The sequence below is a fragment of the Aspergillus eucalypticola genome (assembly GCF_003184535.1).
Source record: "Aspergillus eucalypticola CBS 122712 chromosome Unknown BO83scaffold_30, whole genome shotgun sequence".
Lineage (NCBI taxonomy): Eukaryota > Fungi > Ascomycota > Eurotiomycetes > Eurotiales > Aspergillaceae > Aspergillus > Aspergillus eucalypticola.
Window position 1 is genome coordinate 40,567 of NW_020290304.1, and position 21,411 is coordinate 61,977.

The 21,411-nt window shown below is 49.3% G+C and overlaps 3 protein-coding genes across 3 annotated transcripts; 2 read left to right on the forward strand and 1 right to left on the reverse strand.

The window, feature by feature from the left end:
• Positions 1–5,429: 5,429 nt before the first annotated feature.
• On the forward strand, positions 5,430–11,287 carry pkhB (putative sensor histidine kinase/response regulator; the record flags this gene model as incomplete). Its single annotated transcript, XM_025527890.1, has 3 exons — positions 5,430–10,763; positions 10,828–10,941; positions 11,000–11,287. 3 exons carry the CDS (start codon positions 5,430–5,432, stop codon positions 11,285–11,287), a joined length of 5,736 nt encoding a protein of 1,911 aa, XP_025383957.1.
• Positions 11,288–16,582: 5,295 nt separating this feature from the next.
• BO83DRAFT_381795 (KxDL motif-containing protein) lies at positions 16,583–18,145 on the forward strand. The gene is made up of 3 exons (XM_025532076.1): positions 16,583–17,295; positions 17,420–17,572; positions 17,778–18,145. The coding sequence occupies exons 1-3, from the start codon at positions 16,988–16,990 to the stop codon at positions 17,857–17,859; spliced, it is 543 nt and encodes a 180-aa protein (XP_025383958.1). The 5' UTR covers positions 16,583–16,987; the 3' UTR covers positions 17,860–18,145.
• A 1,997-nt stretch (positions 18,146–20,142) lies between these two features.
• Positions 20,143–20,975, reverse strand: BO83DRAFT_322075 (uncharacterized protein; the record flags this gene model as incomplete). The annotated part of the gene is made up of 3 exons (XM_025527879.1): positions 20,143–20,286; positions 20,347–20,480; positions 20,549–20,975. 3 exons carry the CDS (start codon positions 20,973–20,975, stop codon positions 20,143–20,145), a joined length of 705 nt encoding a protein of 234 aa, XP_025383959.1.
• Between the last annotated feature and the right edge of the window lie 436 nt (positions 20,976–21,411).

Sequence of the window (21,411 nt, forward strand, 5' to 3'; positions counted from 1 at the left end):
TCTTGAGAATGATTACCTGAAACCACAGAACTCTCAGCCGAGTCAGAAAACTCATTTTGACAGTGTTGTTGGCCCCTACATAGTACTACTAACTGTGTGAAGTGAGGAATGTTGGTTTAATGTAGCCGATTTTTGAACGGTAAGAAGGGCCTAAATTTGGTGCCAGGGAAGTTGGCGGACTAAAGAGAATATCCTAGGTTTGAAGGATCTTCCAGAAAATTCATTGTGGGACTAGGAAAATAGTAGCGTTAGGTTAATAGCAGTTGTTCTGTTTTGGCCCCTTACATATATACTAGCTCTTCCCAACGTCTTTACCCCACGCTTCGTTGTCCAAGTAGTAATGTGAAATTCGATGAAGCATAAAGAAAATATATTTCAATTCAAATAAATATCAAAAAGGTGACCATGTTTGTTGCCCCACGCAGACATTTAGTGTATAAGCCAACTAAATCATGATAAGAACAGAGCGACTGGATGTAATGTAAGACGAATCTATTTATTATCAGAGGTTGCAGGGTTCGTTCCCGCTTATCCCAACATGCGGTGAGCACCATCCACTCAAAAAACAAAACCCTTCCCCAGCTCAATTACGGGAAGACGACAATTGATTAGTTCTTGGGACGAATTATCGTGGGCATATTACACATCTCTTCATCTTTCATAATATCGGTGTTAACTCGGGACTTTGATGGTCAATTACACCATATCTCCGGAGGAACTTCTGGCTGGATTACGCATGAAGTATATGGGCCTGGTGAGTTTGACAAAAGCTCCATTTGAGCCTTTCGAGGACGCGTTTTGTTTCGGGCTGTGTATTTGGTTTTATGATATGTGTTTTGGAATTCAGCAAGATCATTCACGCCATCGCTGCTACCAATGGGTGCATAAATGATCCAAGATATATATAAAATACCACTGGAAGTCACTGAACTACTGGAAGGGAAACACAACGCCCGCTAATCAAGACTAAAAACCGAAGACTTTGGCATATTCTTCCCTAGAAATTAGAGCTTACGTATGGGAACTCAAATCTTAGAGCTGAAGATTATAGTCGTCGAGCATAACCCCTAAGCAAAGCTACCTCAGAGTATACAGTAGGATGTGTCGGCCAAATGGAGAAATCCGCATGCGTGATCATCGGATCCTTTGATAACTGGCCCAATGAGAACGGTCAATGGGTAAGACATATGCTGCTTAATATGGATGTAACTACGTACACAGTAGTTATATTTCCAGGTCCACAATATGAGTGAACTTAAAGCAAGATTCAAGTTGAAACTACACGCTCAGGCTAGTCCAATCAAGGCCGGTCTATTGAATAAGTCTATAAAAGACCAATAAAGTGATAACGCAGAATCAAAGTACTCAGCCGGATTCTTGGGACAGCTCTAGCGGGCATGGTTAATCTAGAATGCGAGAGACACTGGTGCTCACTCGCCCCAGTAATAGTGATCAAACCCTTCTGCAAACCTAACAAGTCATATTTCGGTCGATTTTGCTCATTATGCAACATTTGCGTACCATCGTAATACTATGATTTATGATAGATTGGCACTGTCCACCTATACACTGATTCAGTGGACTTTACTGGATATCCCAGCCTACGATATGGACCGACCTCCTATTAATCATGTGTTGGTCGATCTCCACCAGCTAACGGGGACGGTGCTTGGCGGTGACAGGTTAACTCAATTTGAAAGTCCCGGGCATGATAACTCTCTAATTGGAACTCTTTTCTTGGGCGGAGGACATATCTCAAAGAATCATATAAGGCGACTCCTACCTGTAGCTCATTTGGTCATGTGTGACGTATTGTACACAATCTTACAGGACCATAGAATTGAAAGGAAAACAGGCCGATGGAAAATAAATAATGTAAGTTGGACAAACTAGGAGTTCAGTAGGAATCCGCAAATTATACAAGGTTTGAAGGTAGCGTGGCTCTAAATCTTTTTCCAGAGTATAAGACGGGCAGACGTAATACAAGTACGTAGCACCTAAACGGGCTATAAAAGGGTAGGTGACGAGTTTGTAAACTCTAAAAGCTGTCCTCATATAAGGAGTATTTCAATAAATTAGATTGGATCGCCTGACTCCTGTACGAAATTTGTTAGGAAAGGTATAATTCGGGGATGGCATCGTCAGGCATGCGGCATGTCTGACCACACTACCGATAACCGACCGTATTAACTATTTTTATTAGTTAGGGGGGATTAGTTGGTGAGGAAAGTGGTGACTGGTGACATGGATGGGTATCCGAGAAGAGAACCAGCCTCTCCCGATACGAATATCCATGGATGGACATGGATGATGTTGCTCCAATCACAGCTGGCTACCCACCCGGAATATGTATGGGGTACAGGATTGCAGAGCTAATGTAAAATAGTACCTAGTCAGGCTCCGTACCCATGGTCCTACCCGTAGACAGAACGCCCGATGTCGTCATCTGATGCGAGCCGGAGCGCCTATCATCACCATGATCGTAAGGGGTGTCCATAAATAGGTCCCTAACGGCGAACATTCCCATGCTTCGACACAGTTCATAGTCTCTCGATTCCCCGACCGTGCCATCGAACACTCTCCCCTAGCGAGGCTGGTTGTCTTGTCAATTTGGGTTCTGTTGTCCACAACGGTTTTGACATCTGGTGCTTTTCTATTTTTGAGTTCAGCCCTCCACTGATGATGATGATGTATGTGGCCACATTTTTTCTCCGCTACCCCTGGGTGCTCTCCAATTACGGAGTAACTATGGATGGTTGACGGAGAAAAGAACATCTGTGCGTGGTGTTTATTGAGAACCCGTGGTTTTTCCGCCCTGTGGTGCAGCCTCCCCCCGCTAGACTGTGTTAGGACTAGCCTAGCAATAAGGCGACGAATCTCTCGGCTAGAGTGTGTTCACAGAGTGTGTACCTTTTGTTAGACCATTATCGATAGTATCATTATTGACATTACGCGTTGACATATGGAGGAGATACTCTACTGGAGTGGCTATATCAGGTGCAATGCTAGACACAACTATCATGATATCGCTAGCCTGAAGAAGGCGAATCGTTTTCTGTTTACGGGTCACTACTGCCGGAGCAAACAACACATCGACATCGAGGAACATGCTGGTTCTACTTTAGACATCCTGCATGAACAAGTGACATTTATTTAGTATTTACCGGCTACTTGGCACCTTGGATCTTGAATCCCAAATTGTCCATTTAATTACAGAGCTAGCCTCTTCGGTAAGTGTGCAGCCCAGTCACGAGCGCCCTACCCCTTGAAGGACACTGGGCATGCAGGATATCGGCTATACGAGTAGACAGCCATACGGCATGACTTCTACGGGAACACCTCTACCTAGCAAGGCGAACGGCATGCTGTTGGTCTAAGACACAGCATCAACACTTGAGAACCGGACGAGGTTCCCCAAAGCCTGCGCTACGTCATCTGAGAAGGCGGTAACACATCCTTACATATGTAGATGGGGCAACACTTATCCTAGGAGGCGGATATGAGGCTGAGGGTTGATTGGAAGGTTTAGGCAATTCTAATGGCTGGCTAAATGTTCCCATGGTGTCCTTGACAGCCCTGTGGGTAAATCCATCTCAGTGATCTGGTGGTGGTGGCGCGCGATGAGGTCGAGGATGCCCTGGCACTAGTCTATATCTAGGGACATCATGTGATATCGGGTGGCCCATTTCGGCAACCCCAGAATTGTGCCGGCAATAATCAGCAGGGATGTGGCGGTATCACAAACTCACGCATCAGGATGCTGAGTGGTGATTGTACTGAGTATTATCTTTTTCTGGTTCTTTTTCTTTTTTTTTTTTACCCCCTTGGGTTACCAGACTAAGTAACGGTTAGTGCCGGTAGGTGTCAATACTTGGGTTTAGTTAGGTATCGGGTTTGGTCTTAGTTTAGATAGTAGTAGTAGTAGTGTAGTAGTACTTTGGGGGGGAAGGCCATTTGGTAGGCTCTCATCCCCTCTCGAGGAAACCGCTCTGATGAAATTCGGGTGACTGTGACTTGGGAATCCGCCAGCCAGCCAGCCAGTCAAGTAGTAAGTCAGCCAGTAACCCGCCAGTCGTTTTCCTTCCCAGGCTTTCCCCCATCCCTCCATCCTTTCCATCGAATCGAACCCATCCATCCATCCACCTAACCTCTCTCTCACTCTCACTCTCTCGCTCTCTCGGTCTCTCTCGCTCTATCTCCCTCCCTCCCTCTCCCTCATCCTCCCTCCTCGGAGTGACCATAATATCGCTCTCCTCCATAGCGGACTATTCTACTTCCCTTCCGGCCTTTCCAATTTTGCTCATCCTTTCCCTCCCATCTCCCTCACGCACACTCTCATTTATTGCCTGACGACTTCTCTTGTCCGGCAGACCAGCCAGACACAGTCCCTCTCTTTCTTCTCACCCATCTTCGTTCCCTCCATCGCCCTTTTTCATCCTCCCCTCTACCCCTCTTTTCCAACTTGATCCCCCAGGCCGGGCGACATCTTCGCTAAGTAGTTAGGTTACCGCGGGTTTGAGCAAACCGACACCCCCCAGGGCTTGCCTACGTCATAGGCTGAACACCCCCGGAGACGGACCATTTCCACCCTTCAGCACAAATCGTCGATCTGCTGGGTCAATAGCAGAACCTGCTCCAGTGCTTCTAGGACAAAGGTCAGATCAGTCGAAACTTCCTCACAATCCCGTTCCTCTCCTCCTCTTCTCTCCTCCACCTCTTGACCTTCTCCCTCCTGTTCCTCCTGCTTCTCTTTTTCCCTGCACTCCCGCTATACACCGCTTTAGTCACCACCCTTTCCTCCAAACAACCTTTTCCCTACCTAAATCCTTTTTCCCTTTTACACATTTCTTTCCCTTCCTCTTCTCGTGCCTTTCCCTTTTTATATCCACTACCCCCCCCTCTCCACAAAGTAGTTCATCTCTCAAGGCCGTTTAATATCACCTGGTCCATTTTTTTCCTGCCTCCCTCCTCTCTTCGGGTCTTAATTTTCTTTTTCATTTCCATTTTTTTCCGTGTTCAAAAATACAGCCCCCCTTTGGCCATTCTTTGATTTTTTTTTTATTTTATTTTTATTTTCTTGTTTTTCGTTACACCCCAGCCAAACTACCCCCCCTTTTTTTGTTACTTCTTGTCAACTGTTATTTTTTATTTTTTATTTTTTTTTCGTTACCCAATTTTCTTTTTCACCTTTCTTCCTTATCATACTTGCACACACTTACACTCCAACAATCACTTCTTTCCCTCTCACCTCTTTCCTCTCCTTCCCCTTTTCTACCGCGTCTGTCGTCTCCCCCTGCTCTCATCGATTACGAATATTTACCCTGATCGCGGACCAGTTTGTCCGAGAGATGAGTGCTCCGGTTGGCTCCCGCGGAGTTGGATTCACCCAGGAGAATTGATTGTCTGACCGGCGGTGGAGGGAGTATAGGATGGGGGAAGTTCGCAGCATGAGGACACCTCCGCTTCCATCGCCGGCCGAGGCCCCTTCGCCTGTCGCCGCATCCCATTCCCTCCGTCGAACCTCCTCCCAATCAACTGGCTTTCTTCCTGTTCACAGCACTGGATTTGCAATCGATGGAGACACGATCACGGAGAATAACACGTGGAATGCTAACGCTTACTCTTCTATTCCGATTGAGCAGACTACGGACGCATGTCATACCTCAACGCCTGCGAAGAAAGACAGTTCCGAAGCGGGGAAGTACCCAGAGGACCAGGGACGAAGCCTGCAAACCCTTAAAGAGCTCCGGAGGCAGATGGAAGAGTTGCTCGTCTACCAACAGATGCAACAATCACAGAACCAGAGTTCTTCGGCTAATCGCGAAGCCCCTCCATCGCAACCCGATCCTGTCACCTCAAATTCCCCTGGATCGACAAGGAAAAGACCCCTCAATGTATCCTTCCCCAAAGTCGCCTCGTCCACAGGAGCGATGCCATCAGCTTCCTTCTCCGATTCCACCGGGTCTGGTGGCACCATCCGGGCCATGGATTCCACCCCCGACAACATCACCGGCCAAACGCCGTCCTATCCGTTCCCGAGAATGCAGACGCAACCTTCGACTAGGCCGACACAGAGCTCCACGCTCAACCATAGCCCTTTCAAGTTGACACTGCCGGCCGAGAAACTGAAGTCGCAGACGATGCCATCGCAACTTTCAGAAGAGCAGCAGCTGACAGGGGCAGATACACCGCACTTGCAGAGCTTTTTCCTACCAGCGCTACATAAGAACGTGATTGAGGATCCGAATTACCCTAGTCCAAACCTCTATGACCTCACTTTGCAACTAAACGCAGATCCTGGCCTAGACGCTTGGTGGGCGAATGTGATACATATTCTGCAAGCACACTATGGTGCCGAGAGGGTGTCGCTTGCCGTACCTGGCGATGCGACTGACCTGGAAAATGTTCCATGGGGCCAAAAGGCGGTTTTTGATCAAAACATCGAGACGGAGTCGCAGGTACGGCATCTGCACGATGAGACGAGCACACCCCGCGATAAGACCCCGAAAGAGAACGAAGACCCGGAGCGAAAGAAGGAACTGTTTCTTAGGGAAGCGCTTGCCAATGGAACAAGCGCTTCGAAATCTCCAAAGCGACCCTCGCTTCTGTCGCGACACTCCTTCGCCGGGTTTGGCAAGGAAAGGAAGAACCCCAATGTTCAGGACTCAGACATTCCGCGCCTACAACCGAAGTCTTCACTCCGACCAGAGCTCAAACGCACTATTACCCTCGCCGAGAACCCCGCCGTTCCGGAAACCGAGCCGTCATCAGGGCAACCCCAATATACCCAAGACAACCCTCGACAAGCCGTCTTCCCGATCCCGAGACCATTGGAAGTTGAAGCAGATCCGCTTATCAAGCGGACAGGTGTCGTCAAGCTTTTTGGCCGCACCGACCCTGTTGTTCTGACCCGTGAATACTCCCAAGGCTTGACGAACGAACAGACGCCCTGTGAAACTCCCGAGGACAGGATCCAAGTCACGCCGACCGCCGAGCCTTCCACTACTCAGGCACCGTACGCGACTCGCGCTAGATCGACTTCTAATCCCGCCGCGTCAGGCTTGCAAGCACATCGTACGCCGTCAATGGAATTCTTCGACGAGTACGAGCAAATACCCCCATCGCCGTGGTCGCAGTCTCCAGCTCCTTCGCCTGCGCCGCGTGCTCATGCGGAGCAAAACCCTTTCTTCGTCAGCCACGCTGTCGACGAGGAAGCATTTGCGAAGCATCCCCCGCCTCATGATTATTCCAACCTCAAGCCCCTGGAAGCCATCGGTGTCGACTTGGCCAAGTCCGTGGTCCACATCCCACTTTTGCACGCCGGCCGCTCTAAACAAACATCACCGTCTACATTACGATTTCCCGTTGCAGTGATTTCCATCCTCTCCTCGATAATGCCTTATCCCTCCAACCTGAGGAAGTCCTTGGCTTACCTCATGCCCCATCTGACGACTTCTTTCTGCTTGGCTCAACAATACAGTCAGCTCGAGCGCCAAGTCACTTCTCGACTTGAGGTCCCGCGCTACGGGCACCTCCTTGGTCTTGGTGGAACATTCTCGGATGAAAGTAGCGAGCTAGAGCTCGTCGCTGGCCTCAGTGGTCATGTAAACTACACGATAGCGGATGATGGATCGCTTTCAGCCCGCGCCAGTCTTTCTAGTCCCGAAGAAAGATCAAACTCGGCCAAATATAGCCCTGCAGTATCTGGACTTGGTACCCCGGGATTTGAACTGAGCAATATCGGGGCTGGGACAACTCTGAACCTCTCCGAATCACCCGGTGTGGCCGCAAGAATTAGCAATGATGGCGTGGACAGTTATTTCAATGTTCAGCAGTCGAAGCAATTCCAGCAGCGTATCAGGCTGGCGAAGGTCAAACAGAACGTTGCAACATCAACTCCCACTTCCCCCGGCAAGTTCCTTGGGAAGCCCTCGGAGGAGGATGTTACCTCGCAGGACCAAAGCCCGGTCATAATCTCACCGTCACAAGAAGTCAAGGCGCCCCCGGTCATATCGCCGACGCAAACTTCCCGGCACCCATCAACAAACTCATTTTACGCTCAATTACAACGCGAGCTACCACGTCCGTTCACCGATACTGTGGCCCAGCTCATGCTGAACTCAGTCCCCCTTCATCTCTTTCTTGCAAAGCCTCAAAGTGGCGAGGTTATCTGGACAAATTCAAAATTCGATGCCTACAGGCGGAGTCAACCCCAGGAACAGAAGCTGAGGGATCCCTGGCAGAATATCCACAGTAGCGAGCGGGAACACGTTTCTCAGGAATGGGCAAATGCTTTACGTACAGGCTCTCAGTTTACCGAACGTGTTCGCGTCAAGCGTTTCAACGACGAGTCGGCTTACCGCTGGTTCATCTTCCGGGCAAATCCGTTGCTGTCTTCCACAGGAGAGGTGCTATATTGGATCGGATCATTCCTTGACATCCATGAACAGCATATTGCGGAGCTGAAAGCAGCACAGGAAAGAGAGAAATTTGCCACTGATGCCAAGTACCGAGCCTTCTCCAATTCTATCCCGCAGATCGTCTTCGAAGCGACAGAATACCGGGGCCTTATCTTCGTGAATGAGCAATGGCATTTGTACACCGGACAGAAGCTTGAAGATGCGCTTAACTTTGGCTTCGCAAAGCATGTTCATCACGATGATCTCGAGAAGTGTGGCTTACTCTCCCTTTACCTCCATGATTCACAGAAAACTGGGGCCGCCATTGACGCAGGTGAAGCACCCACGGAGACGACGAGCGCCAAGTCCTCTCAAGAGAAGCATCTGGGTCAGGGCGTCACACCCGCACTGGAAGAGCTTGTCAAACGGGGAGTTGCCTCTGTACAGAGAGATGAGAATGGTCGTGTTTTCTACTCGACAGAACTACGACTACGCTCGAAAGGTGGCGATTTCCGATGGCACCTTGTTCGCCTGGTCTGTGTCGAGACAAGCAGTTTTGGCAGCGGCGAAGCGTCCTGGTACGGAACCTGCACGGATATCAATGACCGCAAGAATCTAGAGCGGGAACTGAATAAAGCCATGCAACAACTCAACAACCAGATGGAGTCCAAGACGAAGTTCTTTAGCAACATGTCGCATGAAATCCGGACTCCGCTGAACGGCATCCTTGGCACCATTCCATTCATTCTTGATACTCAGTTGGACACAGATCAGAGGAGAATGCTTGATACCATACAGAATAGCTCGACTAACCTACGCGAATTAGTCGACAACATTCTCGATGTTTCAAGAGTGGAAGCGGGTAAAATGTCTCTAGTCAACTCGTGGTTCCATGTACGATCTGTGATTGAAGATGTAATCGACACTGTTTCGTCCAGGGCCATCGACAAGGGCCTCGAGATCAACTACTTAATGGATGTGGATGTCCCGCCGATGGTCATCGGAGACAGATTCCGGATCCGACAGGTGCTCATCAACCTTGTCGGTAATGCAGTCAAATTCACTGCGCAAGGAGAGATTCACATCTGCTGCTCCATTTACCATGATGCTTCAGCTCAAATTAAAAAGACCGAACTCTTACTGAACTTTGACGTCGTGGATACGGGCAAAGGCTTCAGCGCAAGGGATGCAGAACGGCTGATGCAACGATTCAGCCAGCTTGGGCAGAATGGATCACAGCAACATGCGGGTAGTGGTTTGGGGCTATTCTTATCCAAACAGCTCGTTGAGATGCATGGCGGAAAATTGACTCCTAGCAGCAAGGAGGGCCAAGGCGCAAAATTCTCCTTCCATGTCAAAGTCGATGCTCCCCCACCACCGACTCCCGAAGAGTCCCGAACCCTTCGACAAGCACAGGGTGCATCTGAAATGCTCGGAGCGCAACCCAAGCTTAACCCCTTGCACAAGCTACTTTTCACGAAAGATCCGCTCAATAATAAGGCGCCAGATCAAGCCGAACTGTCTTCTGCTCTCGAGTCATCCCTCTCGAAAACGTCAGTCAACGCAGAACCCCCCTTTCGTCTGGCAACGTCCAATTTCTCCGAACGGTCGTCACTTTCCTCTGCTCTTCCGACTCCTGATCTTAGCACGGTAGACCCTCTAAATAAGATTGATGCTCCCGCTGCGTCCGGCACGGAATCTGCGACTACAAGTGGCGACGGCTCACGTCCAGCGACCGAGTTGGTATCCCAGGTGCAGGAACCCCCCTCTTCGACTCAGCCACCTGCTTCGGCTGCTGGAAATGACGCGAAGCAATTACCAAGCGCATTCTCCATTCTTATTCTGTGCCCCTTGGACAACACTCGCAAAGCCATCAAACAACACATCGAACAGGTCGTCCCTCTTGAGGTCCCGTTCTCCATTACCTCAACTCCGGATATCGAAGACTGGCGGGACCACGTAAGTGATGAGTCTGGCTCGAAGCTCACTCACTTGGTTCTCAACCTGCCCAGTGTGGACGATGTATCAGACGTAATTCAATATGTCTCAGAGTGTGATCCTGCGACCGCCCCAACCCTTGTCATCATTTCCGACCTCTACCAGAAACGCCAAGTCAACGCCCGAATCAAGGAGCTGGCCGCCACCGGAAGGCGTGTATACACAGTACCGAAACCCGTCAAGCCCTCTGCCTTCTCTGCCATCTTCGATCCCGACAACCGACGCGATCTGAGCAAGGATAGAAACCAAGATATGGCAAGGGAGATTAACAACAACTTCAAGACTATGTCTAAGATGGTTAAGGAGGTTATCGGCAACAAAGGCTATAGGATATTATTGGTAGAGGACGATGAGACGAATCGCATGGTGCGTCCTTACCCCTTACCATTTACCACATTACGTTTCCCTTTCTGATACTAAGTCATTTTAGGTGATGTTGAAATACCTCGATAAGATCAAAGTTATGGCGGAGACAGCTACGAATGGCCAAGAGTGTACAGAAATGGTCTTCTCGAAGGAACCAGGATACTACTCGCTCATCATAGTAAGTGCAGGATTTCCCAACTGCTCGCAGTAGGTATTGTCGCTCACCCCTTGTGCAGTGTGATATCCAGATGCCCATCAAGAATGGGTATGATACGTGTCGTGATATCCGCGGATGGGAGCTGAAGAATCACTATCCCCAAATTCCGATCATGGCGCTCTCAGCCAACGCAATGACCGATCAAATCGAGGATGCCGCACGAGCTGGCTTCAACGACTATGTCACCAAGCCTATCAAGCACAATGAGTTGGGCAAGATGATGATGGGTCTACTTGATCCCAATCGACCTTTGCTTCTCCTTCGCGACCGCCTCGGGGCCGATAGTGAGGACCACCACCGTGATTAATACTAATGTAGTCCGCCTGCCTTTTTTGTGGAAACTCTCAACTGCCAACAGGGCGTTATTTGGGTTTTTTTTATGTGATAACCACACCTCCGCGCTCATTGCAGGGGTTAACACGTCTCTGCGGCCCTCCCGGTCATGATGTATCTTTTACACAGTCTTGTCTTTCTCGATCTTGGGATGAGGTCTTTCTTCTCTACTATATTTTCATTTTCTTCTCTTGGACTGGCTAGAGCCATCGGATGGAAAGGCGCCTCTGGATGATTTTTCAAGTTTTTGCTTTCGCTTTCAGAGTCTCCCTCTTTCTCGGTTGTGGAACACCCACTATGCATCTGCATTCGGCATTCAAAGTTTGATTGATTGATACCTTTCAGCATTACGGGGCCGGGATCTCAGGGTTCTTGTTGTTGTTCTTGTGGACTCTTCGACCTCGTTTTATATGGCGTCAGTTCTCGGATTTGTTGAGCAGTTCTCAGTCGTCTTTCTTCCTGTGAAGCCATGCCTCCCTCACGCGGCTTTCCCCGATACCAGCTTTATGAGCACGACATTTAACTTTCTGGAATTGTATTTGCAGATAACAGAGCGTTGTTATTTTCTCTTATATCAATTTCTCTTCTCCATTTTCCTCCCAATGGCCCCGCCCGTGCTTTTGTCCTCTTCAAGGTATCCTTTATCCTCGCACCCCTCTCCCACCCTCTTTTCTCCCAATTACCTTAACCCACGTACCCTATCATTCCCGAGTAGATTATATTCATCACCATTACTATATATATCCCCACTAGTGATTGAGTGAGTGAAAGATATACCCTAGCCAGGCTAAACCATAATATCTGTCCCTTTTATTACTTCATTTCCCTTGATTCAATGCATTGCGGGAAACGATCTCGCCAGTCCGGCTTTCTCATAGGAAATAAAATCAGCAAGTTAGTTACTCCGGTAGGTGTTGTATACATACTTTCATTCTTTCATTTTTCCCTTTTCGTCCAATTGTTCCTGTCCCATTATTTCTGTTATAACTACTACTACTACTACTACTACTACTATTTACATACTGGAGTTTGACTTGGGGGGAAAATTGCTGTGTGTTTGCATGGGTAGTCATACTATTTACTCATTTTATAATACTACTATCGACATTAAAAATATGTATTTATATACTTCTGAATCGTGTTCATCTTATACCTTCCATACTTTTTGAAATGGGTTCGTAAGTGGGTAGCGAGGTAGGTAGTAGGTAAAAGTGGTAGTAAACCCCATGGAGGTAACGAGTTGGCTGGATGCTAGTCAGCCGTGCTGCTGCCGACCGGAGAAGATGTTCCGGATGTTGGGTTGGTGAAGAAGTAGTACCGAATGGCTAATGTCTACTAATTCGGTCGCAGAGGGAGGAGTGACTAGAAGGGGCATAGTAGGTAGGTTACTAACTGACTGACTTTGAATATTTCCGGGGAAAACTGTTCCGTAACATACTTAGACTCTATGAAACGTGGTGACTTATGTTTGTTTATTACGGCCGTCATGTGCTATAGACTGCATCCTCCTTTATCTGTGTTTTACAATCTGAAGCTTCTATGAAAACGTGCTTGGTGTCGACTACTGACCCACCTTTTTTACGTGTCGGGAGACTCCACGCATCTCTTCCTACCAGTTTGAGATCATGGGTTCGCTCCAGACTCATGATGACCTCCTATTAGAGGCGTTAAAGGTGCCCTCTCACTTCCTTGCCTCCCTTGTGTAACCTTCGTTGAGGGTTCAGATGTCGGATGATGGCTGGCTGCTCACCCTAAAGTTAGTAGTAGGAACGAAGGTCACGGAGACAGTGGTTGTTTGGTCTTCGGATTTCTCGAATACTTGCCGAATAGAGAGACTCGGGAGAACCTTTGACTCCATTTCCTTGCTTGACTTGAAGCCGTAATGCTGATTTACTGAGCGTGAATGGTTGTCGTCGCCCTGTAGTATTCATTCTTGCTTTCTTTTTCGGGCCTGATTTATGATCCGACGGCCATTCACATCGAGACTGAAACACTTGCGTTGGGCGGAAACCATCCGTTTAGCCACCTTAGTGGCCACCTGCAGCTGATACGCGTCCTGTGAGTCAGTCATCTAGACAGGCATATGCAGAGGACACAGGGAAAGAATATTGGAGTCACGAGGGAGAATGGGAGTGTGCAAGGCAGAGAAAGATACAAAAGTGATGCTGAATGATGCAGAGGTATTAGACGTTGCACAGCGGTATAACTAAGGCGAAAACCAGCCCATCACAAGAAGTCACGTTGCTCCAAGGAACTTTGGCATGGTGAGGGCTGCTTGGGAATTGTATATGAACCTCACTTAGGTTGCCGTCGTGGCTGGGATTCGGCCACCAAGGAATCCGGCGTCCCAGCAAAGTCAGGAATGAGCCGCGATAATCCAAGGCCGATTAGCTGGGTCGACTGGATATCGCAATCCCAGGTCCCCAGACTTGGAGAAATGGTGCATGCATGTCATGTCGTTGGCTGGAATCGGACAGCCTGTTTGGTAGCACCCCGCTCGCGATGTTCTGGAAAAGCCAAAGAGAGGATGACAGAAAGCCCAATGACTAGCGGGCCCGGATGAACTTCTACTCTAGACGTATGGTGCAGTCAGCGTCATGATGGCCGAATGGACTAAAAAGGAACCAACTGAAGGGGAGCACTGATGTGGCGGTGAGGGACGATGCGAGCAAACGGACGATAGGCGAATGAAGGGCCTCACAACCCCACAGCCGCTGCATTCCTTTCGTTTCCCCCCATCCGCAATGCACCCGCCGTCGTTGGGTCGATGTCAACGGAGGATCTTAATACCCTCCACTCCGGAGATATTCTTTCATTCATCAGAGGCCTAACACGGACCTCATCTGCATCGGTTGTTGGGCGCTGTGGGCGCTGCGGGGACAATCGTCTCACGATCCAAGCGGCCATGACCCGGTCTGCATCCAAGCCATCCTAGTCTTAACCCAATGGAGCCCATGCAGCGAAGACGAATGTCGAGCAGCCGGTTGCATAAGCTCAGGGTGCCAGGTCTGACGGCGTAGGCTGATTTGAGCCGGCAATCGCATGGTATGGAGAGCGTCTTATCATTCACCCCAAAGTAGCTCGTTCTCAGCGGAGAAGAATCAGAAGCCGAAAACGAAAATTGAATTGCGACGCATTCAGACCAGAAAACCTGGGGATTGAAAGCTTGTGTGAGACTCAAGTCTCGCGTTGGGCCTCTGTGTTACCCGTTAATCCGGTCGGGCTGATGGCCAAGTGAAAAAGGCCTTCCTCTTGAGTGTAATCGACCCGCGGATCTCCTGGATTTGGTTGTGCTTAGGCATTCTTGGGTATATTGGGTGAAAAGGCAGACGGCACAGTCGATATTGTAAGGCGACAACCTCCAGATAGCGTGAGGCAGCAAAGGTAGTAGAGCAATGATGGTGCCCACATGGGACGATCGAGGAACCGACTCTCACTGGATGTGACGGCCTGTCAGCGGATGTCACCGTGAACTCGGCGTAGACCCTGAGTGGTGTTTTCTCGATGAAGTCAGCAACCCAGCTAGGCATGGAAATGGGTTGATTGTATCCATCCCGTCAACCTGTCAGCGTAGAATTCTGTCCCGTATTGACCTTATCCCATTTTCAATTTGGCGCCGCTCTCGCCGCCTCGACCTGACCTCCCTGTACCTTGCCCTTATAGTCAGCTTTGGGATCGGGCTCCAAGGCCATGACTGTCCTCCCACGTAACAGACTGTGTAATTTTCTCATGGGGGTAAGCGATCATAGTTAAGGGATCAGATTCGCAATGAACTCTTTGTTCCCTGCAACCCCATTGAGGTGCTATCGTCCAGATCCACTCGGCCCCATCTGCCGTCGAACTGCACACGGATGCGGCGTTTAGAGCGCTTGTCCCGTTGAGGCCTTGGGTGTGTAATCTCGCTCATTGACTGAGAATATTTCTATGATTGAAGAAACATCACACATAGCCGCTGATAAGCGAAAGGGGCAAGCACTTGCAGGTACCGGAATCTCGGATGGCCTTGCGTTCTTTCGCACGTCATCAATCTGGCACCAGGAAGGAACCCTGTCGGTTACACGGTTTCTTCTCCATTTCAGGGGTGTAATTCTGCCCTGCCGTGCCACCTGAGAGGTTCTAGGTTGCTGGGCCGAGATAGCTAGCATGCGGCAAGGCCACCTTCGGTTTTTTGCCCACCTTCTGGCCCTCTTTCGTTCATTTCTTTTTCCTCATTCTTTTTCTGCGTTCCTTCTCCCCCTCACAACTTAATTCCGGCATATGCAGAGGTGTCCAACGCCAACCCATGATGCTCGATTCTGGGCTTTCTTAAGCATTGTAGATCCTGTGATTTTGTCAGTTTCCATCTCTCATACATCCCGTGTTGAAGTACCCTTGCATGCATTTTCTGCTATGCAAATCCCGTCACCAATTTCTCTCGACAGGAAACAGAATACTAACCTAGCTGAAGAGATTTGACTGCAAGCGCTTCCAACCCGCTGGTATCCACACCCATCGACATGAATTGCGTCGAGTAACGGAAGGATTTCTCGGAAAGAAAACGACAAACACTGGGAACTGATCTAGGTTAGGCCAACTAGCGGTGGCATAGCTGATGAAAAGACCGCGGTTCGTCGTCTCATGATTCGGCAATTCCGTAGTCACGCAATTCTTATCGCCGTTGGTCGTCCTTCTGTCGAATGGCTCTTCTACCACAGGCCGCAGCACACAAGCTTTCCCAGCCACCCAGCCTCCTGATATTAATGCACATGGGTAGCCCACGGGATTCGGAAGGTGGATGAAAGAATGAAAAGGTAGAGCGAAAGAAGGGTAGACAACAGAAACCTCTCACGGGAGCTGAGAGCTAGAAGACAGGGTAAGAGAGTTGTGAAAGATCGATAGTTCAACAAAAGTCCCCAATATAAGAATAATATACGTAACACCGCACGTCCGCTGAGGATCGGAATCAGAAGCATTTCGGCTGGCGTCTCGTCATCACAGCCCCCTTTTATATCTCCGGTGGCCCCATTGTCCATCGCAGCCCGAGGATGGGGAATCTGACCTGAGACAGACTGGATGCCCGACAAAAATTGCCACGGGAGCGCGGGTTGGGGACTGAGTGGAGGAGATATGGGACGGCCTGGACCAGGCTCCGGCCATTCATAGATCTCCCCTAAAATTTCGCTTTCCAAGCCAGAGCGGGGTCAATTCGGAGAAAGGAGCGAATTGGCGGCCAGAAAGTGAGGGACGGGCGGAATTGGGGGGTTGGGATTGGAGAGAAATGGAGGAATTGGGAAAGTGAGTGTCAAAGGGGGGGTGGGAAAGAAACCTCCGGGGATGGCCCAATGCCCAATGGATCAATCGCCCATCCCATCCCCCCTCTCAATTGAGGTCACAGCCCTCGTCATGGACTTTCCCGCCGGAGGGTCTTCCCTCCGGTGAAGGTTATATAAACCCTCTTCTCATCCTTCGTCGTCCTCTTCCTCCTTCTCTTTCTCTTCTACCTCATCAAGTGCGGTTATCAGTTTGACGTGCATTCATTCTTCCTCGTGGTCCTTCCGTTGTGTCCTCCCATACACCTCCATCCCTTCGGGAGCTAAAACTCAATCCTTCCTTGCGACTGAAGATTCTTCATTTTATTGTCCTCCATTGTCTTCGTTTCGAAGCTCTTGTGAACCAAGCAACAAGACGAATCATCATGGCGACCCATCACTACCAGTCTCCTTCTCTTCCCATCAATGTTCCCTCTAAGGCTCCTGCTCCTGCCAACCTCTATCCCATTACCAGAGTTTCTGGATCTCCTCCAGATATCTCTGACACTAGCACTACTGCAGGAAGCCGCACCTCTGCAGGTTTCAGCTACAGCTCTGGCAGCATTGGCGGCGATTATGAAACGAGCTCTGCCTCGTATTCTGGTGTGGATGTTGTCGACGTTCTCAATGACCGCATGCAGGACGTCTTCGATCCCACACCTTTGGACAGGGGATTGGCAATGCAGGCACAAACGTAAGCAGTCCTCTTTGCGATTCCAAAAGGGTTCCAGCTGCCTTTGGGTTGGACCACTTTGGGATTCTGGCATGCAACAAAAGTGAGACGGGAACAACAACCAAACTGACGTGTAAAACTATAGTTCCGGTCAGTTGAACGCCAAACAGCGCGAGCTTTTGGAATTGCAAGCCCTGGCCCAACGTCGTCTAAAAGGGGTGCGGGCCACTTTTAACGACGGTATCAAAGTTGCTCGCGAGACCAAGCGTGACTTGGAATGGACTCAGAAGCGTGTGAAGTGAGTTTCCAAGTTTTCCTAAGAGCCCTCCTGTATCACATACGACAGTTGAGGCAGTCCGCTCCGCCGGCGGGGAGCACAGGCGCCCGCTGCGCTCCGCTGTCAAGATATTTCTTGGCAGCGCAGTTGCTGCAGCAGGTGCTGCATCCCAGCCGAAGCCTCCATTATTCCGAATACCCTAAACACTAACAGATCACGGACATAGTGCTCTCAAGGCGAAGGCCGAAAATAACTTTCCCGACGAGTATAGACGGGCGACCAAGAAGTACACTTTCGACGACAATTAATCCCAAGCCAAGGGCTTATATTGGCTCGGTCCGGTTTCACATCGGTCCAGATTATTGGAGGCACGCACCTCTATTTGGCAACGACGATAATGGTTTTGTATAAGGTAAAACTGGTTTTCTGGGTTCGGATCTGGCGTGGATTTTCGAAGGGCGACTTGAACTTTTTGCGTTATCTCGCGACTGAAGGGGTCTTGGGCTGGTACATGTCTTTGCTTTTTTCTCGGGCGCCGTATCTTTGGGTGGACGCGTCGCTCTATCATAGTACGTTGAATCTGGCGAAATATACATTCAATCTTCGAGCTCCGGTTCTCTAGAACATCGACAGCAGTCGCGCTTGCGGTGGCGGGTGAGATCATAGCCATAAGGTAATATCCACGTGCCAGAAATGCGGCCCACTGTGCATCAGCCCAAAGCAACCAGGTGAAAAGCGAGTCACAATCAGGCTTGTGACGAGCAGGGGCTGGGTCATGTGCCAACCCGAATCACAGTAAATCACTCTAGAGCGGGATGGGCTTGTGGGGGGAGTGTGGCACGGTCCTCTGAGGTATCCTGCAGTGCATTCCAGGGGATGTCCCCGAGTCTCACGAGCGACATTCTCGGCGATACATTCTACATTTCGTATAGCTCTTAGGAGAACTAGAGCTTAGACTGCCAGATCCCTCTGTACGTATGTGTTGACTCGAGGGTGGGGGGACCATTGCCGTCAATCCCGGCTGCCGACGTCCTTGGGAACCCCCACCTTGGATGAGCGGAACTGGATCCTCTGCTGACTCCACTCCGCCAGCGGACATGGCTGTACCGCCTGCTCCGCTCCGCCCTATGGTTAGAACACGCTGATTGCCGCTTTAAGGCTGGTCATGCATGTCATGGTACAGGGTGTGGTTGGAGCTTCTAGGCGTCGACTTGCAACTGTGTCACACAGCCAATGGCCATAAGATGATTGTCATATTAGCCAGAAGTTATTATTTACCCTGCACTGCACGAAGTGAAACTTTAAATACTTAGTGGTCATACTCAGAAGGCATATTTGTGTTGGAAGGTGCAATATGGGGTCGATAGCCGGTTGGTAGCTTCTAGACAGTGGAGAATATTGTGTAAGCTTCACGATGCAATGTTCTGATATGCGTCACCCTATTTTTAGTCTTCAATTTGACAGTTAGTGGAATACTTGCAGTAAATTGTTACAGGAGGGGAATTCCACTACCGCGACGTGGAGTTGTACATCATCCCCTGGCTGGGAGGAGGGGGGTGAGGAAGCCAAATAGTACGTGAAATAAAGGCTATACTAACCAATCACACACTAGTCACCAGTGAACAATACAGAAATAGATCGATTGTCTTCATAATAGTGCGTGAGCACGAATATAGTTCAATCGATTCGCAAATGTGTGAGGGAGACGGAGAGGGAGACGGAAGTACTTGTCTACCCCTAAGTAGACCACCATTAATTTTGCGACAAAGGGGGAGTCGATCTATCAATGACCAAGGCCGTGCCTGCCGTTATAGGTCGTGCCAACTATCGAGAGCTTGGTGGAAAAAGGAAGGAACGTTTTATTACCCGGTTAGTCATGCCTGAATCTCTAGTTTGAAGCTTACGATAATTTTTTCACTTAGTTACCGGTTAGTGTGACATTTATGTGATCCTCATAGTTGTTTTTCGATTTTCTATTCTCAAGATGAGAGTGTCTGACTTTGCCCGGATGGTCGGTACAGCATGTTTCATTTTTCTGGGCTAACTTCATCAGGGGCTCGGGGTTGAGGGGTGTACTATATTTGGATCTGGGCTGCCCAACTGGCTCTCAATACTTCTACACTCAACTATGAATGTCGCTGATACGATGCATACTGAGGTGGTTGTTTGGCATACCTTCTAGCGTCTATAGAGCTCCCTTAACTAGAAATGAATTGATTGTCCTTGTTCCCGTTATTTGCCTTAGGGGCTACTCATTTGCTAACCGTTTCTGAACTAAGGAATGAAAGCATTACTTCCTAGAACGTCTCGAAGCGTCCGTGCCCGGCAAGTGTCGCTTATTCTCCCATTGATGATATGTTCATCTACTCGGCGAAAGTTATCAGCATGCATTTTCCCAACATATCACTTGACAACCGCACGACGTCATATAGCCATGGCACAGCAATGTAGTATACCATTTCCTTCTTAAGTTAGGTCCTACTACTCCCACAATCTCAAGGATCTCCTGCTGCTTGATCTGAACTCATCTACACCCATGTCAGAAATGCATCGCGACAACGATCACTTCGAACCAACACTGGAAGGAAGTCTTACCAGTATCGCTCAAGGAATTTCGTCACAGCAGGTTTCATGTCCTTCCACGGGTCTTGAATGAAACTAGGTTGAAAGTAGGCCATAGCACCGCTCAGAGTCTTGATCCCGTCCGACCATCTGATCAAGTCGTCGTTTCGAAACTGTTTACGATTTGGTGCGGTGTATACATAAGGCGGTGGAGGTGGCCTGCGTTGGCTCACCATGACCCTCTTATTGTTCTGTTCCACAGGTTTATATGGCCCAGGCCTGGGCACTCCCGACTTGGATGCCACACTAGGGACAGGGTTCGCGATAACTCGGTTATTAGTGCTAGCGGTGGGTTTCGCATAATGATCTATTCAAAGCGCGAAACGTTAGAGATCGTTATTATATTGCGGCATCACAAAGAGACTTGATACTTACTATGTAAAACAGGACTACTCTTTACCGGCTCCTGCTGGCGGATCTTTGTGTCCAACGAGTTACTAGGATGCCTGCCATTAACCCTGACGTTTGTAGTAGGAGCAGGAGGAATCATCCCGTTAGTTTTATTCTCCATGCTCACAGAAGCGCCTGTGGCTTTTGCAGCCTCGTTTAACGTCTCTCTGTGTAGCGGCTGAACCTTCCATTCCTCGTAGAGAGGCGAGCGAGGTTTAGCCCGTCGGGGGCTCTGGACGTGTGGCTGGCTGGGCATCGTCTGATGCTTGGGCATCCTGTCTACCGGATTGCCAGGTTTGATCGGAGTGTAGTCCTTGATAGTGTCGGGGGCCCATTCTTGGAGGAACTCATATTCTTTCTGTGACACCTCCTTCTTCAGGATCTGTTTGGGTGTGAAAGTGCACGCTGCCATCGTTGTTGGTAGATATTTAGAGTAGCGTTTGCGGTGGTGTTGAGTGTTGTAATCCAGAACTTTCGAAGCAAGAGCTGCAAATATAGGAAGGAAAGGACTTTCGAAGGTGTGGAGCAAGCAAAAGAAACAAAGGAGTTGGAAATGGGAGGGAAGAGGGAAGAGGGAAGAGGGAAGAGGAAAGAGGAAAGAGGAAAGAGGGAAGAGGGCAGGTGTGGGTGCGAAGTGAAGTGGACGAGGGAATTAGTTCCCTGCCACACGATCTCGATAGAATACAATTCACATTATTGTAAGTTATTCACTCCCATACATCATACAGGCACTTTTGCGCATGGCAGCGACATATGCTGTGTGCTTTACCTAGCATCAAGGCACCTTAATCATGCATAATCCCGAACGAGTTATGTTATGATAGAGCTTAGGCAGATACAAAATACGG